This window comes from Phaethon lepturus, unplaced genomic scaffold (genome assembly GCF_000687285.1).
Source record: "Phaethon lepturus isolate BGI_N335 unplaced genomic scaffold, ASM68728v1 scaffold16551, whole genome shotgun sequence".
NCBI lineage: Eukaryota > Metazoa > Chordata > Aves > Phaethontiformes > Phaethontidae > Phaethon > Phaethon lepturus.
Window position 1 is genome coordinate 37,461 of NW_010519982.1, and position 7,937 is coordinate 45,397.

A 7,937-nucleotide genomic window follows, 5' to 3' on the forward strand; every position below is an offset into this window, starting at 1 on the left:
TCTAATGAAATTTAACAGCATCAAACATAGTATCAAACTTGCCTGTGAGTGTCTCTGAGTCACTGAAATGTCTTACTAAACATAAAACCTAAAGTTTATGGCAATGAGATTCACAGCAGGCAGACAGATTAGATAGCTGCCATTTTTTGCAAACAGGAGATATACGATGTACTTCAATGTGTGACTACAAATACAGATCCAGGCACAGCTATAACAGGTATCTATAGCAGATACCTGTAAAACTAGTCTCTTGAAGCCTTGGCTATAATTATACTTAGAACTGGAGATTAAATATAATTTCACAGGTGTGACGTGAGCAAGGAATGGTGCACATGTTAGAAAAATTTCCCTGGAGTTATTGGGAAAACGACAGCCTAATAGTTTGTATAACGCACTTTTCCTCCCCACTTCTTGGGCAGTCATATCATGGGGCTTAGTATAGCGTATTCTAACTAGATGCTAGATTGTTGGTGAAAGGAAAATATTTGGTAAGCAGAGGAGTAATCTTCAGTGTGCCTGAAAATTTGTGTTTGAAAACTGGCTGTTGAGCTCGTACAGCATTTATACATAGAGGTACTCACTGAATTGATCTTATCTCCTGTGGCTGAACGGACTGAGATCTTCACCGCTGCTTGCCAAAAAAAGTGATAACTCACTCTCTTCTCAATATCCAAGTGAAATGTTTGCCTTTATGGCATATGTTGTCAGGGATCTCACCGGTAAACTTCTGGGGCTACGCTTAGGATAATCCATTTCTCAGCTGAAATGTGTATTCCCATTGAACTGGCTTCATCAGTCTTTGGCTGAAGCCTTTTTAAGAGCACTGAGTGAACAAATACTTTTGCTTGACTGAGCTATTAACCACATACACCTAGGAAGAAGAAACATGGCCTGGCCATGACAAGCTCTTCTATTTTACCTGCCACACTGTCTTTGTGTTCTTATCTCCATTTCTCACTATATGGACCTTAATCCGAAAGCTATGGCTCAATCTTCACTTGATGCTTCATTGTCCTACATAAAGCAAACTGTCAATGGACCATACTGTGGGTTGTTCACCCACTCAGTAAGAAAGAGGATCAAATGGTGTTTTGCTGAGACAGCAAGTGTCTTTACATGTGAGTTCAAGTGCATGCTTTTGCCTTAACTGATTAAACAGGAGTAGTACAGCTGTGAAACCAGACAGAATAACATCCAAGTTCATAAGTAAGCTGTGAGTACATTTAAAAATACAACACAATAAGCTAACAGTTCAAGAAAATGAATTGTCTTAAAAAGACCTTATTTGTGTTCTGTTTCCTGACCTGATAGCAGAGAAATTATAACAAAGTATAGGCAGAAATACAAGTTGCCAGATTAGATTTCTTTAAGAAAATTTAGGAAATACATGTGTTAACTAAGAATGGTTAACAAAAGCCAAAGTACTCAGCATGTCTAGCAATCACTTTAAACCTAAATCTAATGTTCAAAATGATTTATTTGTTGTTAACACTAAATCCAGCTCACTTGTTATTTTTATTATTATTTTGGTGAGAACATTTTTTGCAAAAAAACCCGTATTTTTGATGCATCTGAAACTATCTTGCAAAGATAGTTGAATTTTGTATATAGTTTTATTAGATTCTTTTAACAGTTGGAATATTTTCAAATTTTTTTGTAATAAAAAATTGCTTGAACTCAAAATTGCCCCCCAAAATCAATAAACTGGTAGAAAGTAGAAAGTTTTTTTATTTGATCTAGAATGTTTTCATTTTTTATTATTTTGCAGAGAAAGACTTCTTCAAGTTGACCTGAATAATTTTCCTTCCAATTTCAGTTTACATTATAAACTGAACTCAATTACTAACACAGTTGTAGACAGAGACAAAAGTAAGCTCTTTGGATAATGATGGTTACTAATAACATATGCAACGCATGCACGTTTGTGCAGGGGGAAAGCAAAACATTTCTGCAGTGTCTCATTTCTTTTCTGCTGAAAACTTCCCAGCTCTTATGAAGCCAGATACTAATACTATGAATACCAATGTACTGCTTCAGTGGTGCCACTGATTCCATAATTTGTCCATAATTACTAATGCTTCAGCCTTATATATCCTACCTTAAGTATGATTTTTGCTTTACTAGGCCATCTGTGGTTAACATATATGCCAAACGAAACCGGAATTATAAGAGCTACCAGTGAAATTCCTGCAAAAAAGAAGAGAGAAGAGGAGTCAAGCCCAGGTATCGTGCAGAAGTTCATGACTGTAGGACAGACACCGTGTAGAGAGGTTGGGGTACAGAGCAAGTCTTCAGAAGATGTTTCTGGTATGTGCACCCCAAAGCACTCACGCATGCTCTACCCACACCTGCCCATTTGCTTTTCTATAGAGTCTGTTATCTTTGGCAGCCTGTTGAAGTAATTGCCATTCTGCTGAGCTACATGCTCATTCACCTGCATCAGAAAGGCAGACAGAAATTTGAGTGTGCTAATCATCGCTATCCTGTGATGTGAGTAGCTATATTAAATGTTCATTTCGTCTGCAGGTGTTTCGCTACTGTACCATATCGACAACCGGTTTAGAGCTTCTTTTGTTTTGGTCTCCCCCCTTCAGTATTTATTTTGAATGCACAAGCAATGTATGTGATTTTTTTTTTCGCCAGGACAATGGGAAATGAAATTGAAGAATATGAAAGTGACTCTGCTGGCTTTTAAGATTAGCATAGCATGGAACCGTACTTGATAAGCACTAGGGCCACAGCTCTGCAAAGCACTGGAGCATGTATTTCTAAATGCTTGGACTATTTTCTCTTTGTAGCTGGATGAGATTTTTGACAGGAAGTCAAATGAAGCCACTCCTGGCGGTGTAGATTGCAGCTTTTCAAAGAGACTCAGCAGTTTTAATCACTTGCTTAATTATCCACATGTGCTTAAGTACTTTGCCAGATTATGGCCTCAGCACTTAGCACTTTGCAGGATTGTGCCTTAAAGCTGTTACAAACAATTTCATGCAGGGGAAGAAACTATTCCTGTATGAATTATTCTATATTCTTATCCCAGTATCACACAGGTCTCCAAACCATTTGGAAAGAAAAACATGCACAATCTCATGGTAAATATCTTTACAATATTTATAGTGACTTCAAGTCTTTGTTGGATGACGTGAAGGGATCTAGGTACCTAATTCCCATGGAAGTTATTGGAAAGTAGGAGGATGAATATTTTTTAAAAATCTGGGGTCATTTCTTCATGACTCTGCAGGATGATGGTATAAAGGGGGTTGTTACTAGAGTGAGGATAAAGGAGAGAGTCAGAAGGTAAAGAGCTGATGTACTGGACTCACCAATGCTGTCATAGGGGAGTACAATTGTGTTAGAATCAGTCCACATCTTGGTGTAAACAAAGAGGCAAAGTGGCATCATCCCCATTGCAAGCAGCGTGGAGCAAGTTGTCATGCTGATGCTGCAAAGAAATTGGTTAGAGTGACAGTTTATCTCATGCTAGCCTATAGTCTTTCTCATTTTCTTATTACAACTTAACAGCTTATGCAAGGTTGGACAAGAAATGCTGCCAGCTACAGTCAGTTTATCCTGTATATCAGGTTAGAAAAAGTCTAAACGGAGGGAATGGTTTTCACTGAAAAAAAAAGGAACATTAAATATCAATGTGCTCTGCAGCCACAGAACAATAACTTTCAGTGCAAATGAGGCAGTCAGACAGGCGGCTATCAGGAAGATCTGTTGGCAAGTCCATCTGCATGCTGCCTGTCCGTCTGGCTTCTGAGAGGGTGGCAAGCTGGCCAGGGTCAGATGGACATCAAATGGAGCTTTCCATTATACCAGCAGTTCTGGACTGTTAAAAATTCACTTCAAAGTCAACAACACAAAGGAAAAAGTTTCATTGTCTAGGATGCATGATGTAATATAATTCACTTTTTTTCTGGACTGTTTTGCTCTAGGCCAAATAGTAGGTGATGAGAATTACTCAGTGAATCTGAACGCAAATATTGTTGTTTCCTTGGTTTTTGCGAAGACATTTCTGTTTTAAGATATAAAGTCTTGAAATCATCAGGCCTGATGCACCTTGTACTAAAAGATGCATTCTGCTACAGGAATGAAGAAGGAGAAGACAGCAAAAATAAGGAGGAAACTCTCAGAATTCAAGTAGAATTGGTAAAATTATGCCTACAAATCACATGCCTCTGACATAAAAATCATGAGACAGGGTTCTAGTTAAGGGAATTTGGAAACTTCCTTATGAGCCTCATTTCTGATTTCTCTTTTGTGTGGCTTGCCCTCAGAAAAGGGACTGCTGACTCCGTCCCACAAACTGGGCAGATGCAGACAAACCTAGAACAATTAATACAGAAACCACAGGAATACTTGTATTAGTTTTGGTTTCTGTCACTCTGCTTCAGAGCTGTTGGATATAACTTGGCAGGAACCTCTGGCAAGAGAGCTCCTACACACAGAGAAAAAATGAAACATGGGTTACAATTAAGGTCAGGTGAAGCCCCAAATGGATAAAAGAGCTTATTTTCCCTACCTCCATATTTCCTACATCTTCTTAAGTGTCCCTGTGTCTACTACGTCCTGATCTAAGGTCTGCCTGTTCTCTAAGCCCAGTCCCTGTTCTTGCAGAAGCTACCCGGGGAGCTGTGGGAGGAGATGGTGTTTCAGAAGCAGTTGTTCTTGTGAAATATCAAGACATGTCAAAAACAGGTGTCCCTATGGGAAGCTTTAGAGGATATAATTTGTGTCTGAGTTACTAAGAAAGGTATAAAACCTCATATTTCACCTCCCTGTGATTATATGAGCAGTAAAAAATTAATTCCTGCTCTGAATTGTGGTCTCCTGGCACTGGGATATTCTGAAGCAGGACTAAAGACAATGGTGAGTTGTTATGTAGAAATGTAAAACACTATCAGTTAAAAGGAAAACCTTGGTTTGATATGATGGGCAGGCTTTCTATAATGCTGTGCTGACTCCAGAAACCAGCCAAGCTACTTACACTCTTATTCTTCTATTAAGAACTGAAGATGCTTGCATAGCCGTCTCTGCTGTACCTCCCATATCCTCTGGTGCCTGTGTTATTGTCACAAAGATCCTGACCAAAAGCCTTTGATTTCTTAAGGTCTTTACCTGAAGAATGATCTTTTATATGTATTTTCAATTTACTTCACTGTCTGCCAGTGTCATGGGATATAAACCCTACTCGTATTTATAGCATCATCAATTGGGATTTTTACCACTAATTTCAGTGGAACAACTCAGAACACACAGAGCTGAGAGAGCTTTGTTTAGCTTAGTGTATTCTTCCAAGGAAAGATTAGGAGAGAATTTCAGACTTGGGCTGGATATCTTTCCACCTGTGATTTCTTAGACCTGTATTTATTGAAATAGTGTCTTACAGTTTCTAATATTATAGGTCTTTCCTCCACAGTGAGGAAGTTGTTGATAGCAGAGCTGACTTCATACATAATTTGAAAGCAGGTATTACATTAACACCTGTATGTGACAGAAAAGTTCACTATTTTCAAAGGATGGAAAAAATGTCTTATTAAATCTACAAATATTAACATTCTTAGTCTATTCATCCTAGCTCCACATCTTTCTTGCTTCTATTATTTTTTCCATTTCTAGTTCAGACTGGCGTATGATAAATTGGATGAACGCTCCAATTTATGTTACTCTGTGGGAAACAGAGAAATGATCCTGTTTATTTTAGAGCAAAGTAATCAGGATATAAAAATGAAAAGACGGCTCATTTTTAAAGGCTATTAGAGTTAATGAACCCCCCATGGAATTTGCATCAAGAATATGGTTCACTTCTCCTGCATGTTTGATGTTGTAGACCACGCCAGGTGCCTTACATACCTGTTTCTGAGTTCAGAGCACCCTGTCCCTGAGACCATCACACTTAGCCACAAAGGAATTTTTTCATTGCACCCTGTATGCAGGGCTGCGTTACTCAATGGCTTCTAGCCTGTAAAACTTTCCCTCAGTTTGAAGACTTTGCAGAAGGTGCCAGGAGCAGATAGAATTACTGCAAGTGATTTTCATTTGTAGTAGTTCCCAAGGAGAAAATCTATGCCTGTCTATTCATTGTATAGAACACAAAAGGAGGGAAAATATTTTTCTACAGGTGGTCTTTTTCAAGAAACATTGGTTCAAGAACTATTGCATAGCCACTCTTTTATACACAGGATTCAGGTCCTAAATTCCTTTTTTATTTTTTTTTTTTACTTCCCAAGATCTTGCGAGAAACAAAACCACAAAAGTAGTTCGAACTTGGACAAAGGTTTCATAATTCTTAGTATTTTAGATGCCTTCATCAATGCTATTTTCTGCAGCATCTGAAGTTTACAACAAAGACATTTTCTAATATACACAATTCTGTTGTGTTATTTTCCTCATGAATTCTCAATGAACCAAGGATATTTGCTATTCTGCTTATATTTACCGCTATCAGAGTAACTAAACATCTTTACAAGAAGGAAGCTCCACCATGCGTGGGCCAGGAAGGTAAGAAAAAGAATCAGTCCTTTTCAATATAAAGTTTACACTGTAAAAAACCACATGAACTATTTAGAAAATGGCTGTTCTTACCTTAGGTCCATGTCTCCATCTACCCAGTAGGCGATGACATTGGAGGCTGTGCCCCCTGGACAGCATCCCATGATCAGCACCACAACAGCTTGAATAGGAAGCACATTAAAGACCAGGGACAACAAGAAGGCTGTGAGAGGCATAATTCCAAACTGGCAAAGGAAACCCACAAAAATACCCCAGGGTCTTTTTATGTGGCCCCAGAATTTCTTAAGTTCCACATTGCAACCCATGGAGAACATCACCAAAGCCAGCATGACTGTTAGAACAGAACTTAAAATTATGCTCAAAGTTTCATTAAAATTATCTTCTGGTAACACACAAGAGGTGCCATTGCAAACAGTAGCATTTGCTGGACAAGCCGTAGAGTTTTCTGCCAAAGACCTAGCGCTAAATTTCTGGGAAAGAAGGTATGTCTGCATTTTGAAATACAGAACTGCTCAGTACATCCGAGGCAAATTTTCAAGCCTGTGTAAATGGTTGTTTGTCAGTGAGTCCTTTTAAATGATCCAGGAAGCAATAAAGTGCAATAAATACTTGAACACTGTTACTATTCTTGAAGGGTTTGGCACAGTGCTGATTCACATAGTTATAAAAGTTGCACTTGCTATGGTGACAATTAATCATTTATTCATATGATAATGAGGAATCCCACATCAAGAGAATAGCTGTGTGAATATTTAAGGGTGTAGCTGAGCACACAAAATGAGAATCATAGGAGGAAGAGGAAGTTTAGACTTCATTCTTTGAATTTCTTGCGTGCCTTTGGGAGAGCTGCTCATGTATGCACTCTCACTGGCATTACTGGGTCTGTGGGGCGGAAAGGAGCGCCTGAGACTTGAGAAACCACAAGCAGAAGTCCTGAGCCAGGGTTTGAAGCTGCAACTGTTGCTAAGTGATGCAGCATTCACCATGACACACAGGTTCATTTGAACGTAGTGAGATCCTCATTAGGTCATATTTCTAGTATAATAGAAGTTATGACTGGTGTACAGTGACAACTCTACCACAGGGCTGCATGCGTATTTGTGTCAATTTTGGCTCCTAAATGCAACTTTTACGTAATATTTCAGATTTCTTCTCAGCTTCCACGTAACCCTGAAGATGGTGAGGATCCCTGGCTGCAAGGTGATGCAGTCTGATAAAACATCACCTGTATTTTTGGCTTTGGCACGTGGAGAACTGCCGCTGCCCTGACATCTCCATGTCCCTCCAGACCAGGAACTGTCTGACCACCTGGTGGCTGCTCTTCCCCACTCTTGTCTCACCTTACTCCTGGCCACATCTACCTCCATCCTGAGCTCATCAGTTGGGGAAAGGAGGAGAGGGGAATCACAGAATCACAGAAT

At 39.1% G+C, this 7,937-nt stretch overlaps 1 protein-coding gene across 1 annotated transcript in view; it reads right to left on the reverse strand.

Annotated features, from left to right (window-relative positions):
* Nucleotides 1-7,010, reverse strand: part of SLC10A2 (solute carrier family 10 (sodium/bile acid cotransporter), member 2) — a 9,203-nt gene extending 2,193 nt beyond the window's left edge. Inside the window, exons 1-3 of the mRNA XM_010297240.1 lie at nt 6,589-7,010; nt 3,324-3,442; nt 2,099-2,187 (exon numbers count right to left, since the gene is read on the reverse strand). Coding sequence (XP_010295542.1) covers nt 2,099-2,187; nt 3,324-3,442; nt 6,589-7,010 — 630 coding nt within the window. The remainder of the gene's footprint in view (nt 1-2,098; nt 2,188-3,323; nt 3,443-6,588) is intronic.
* Between the last annotated feature and the right edge of the window lie 927 nt (nt 7,011-7,937).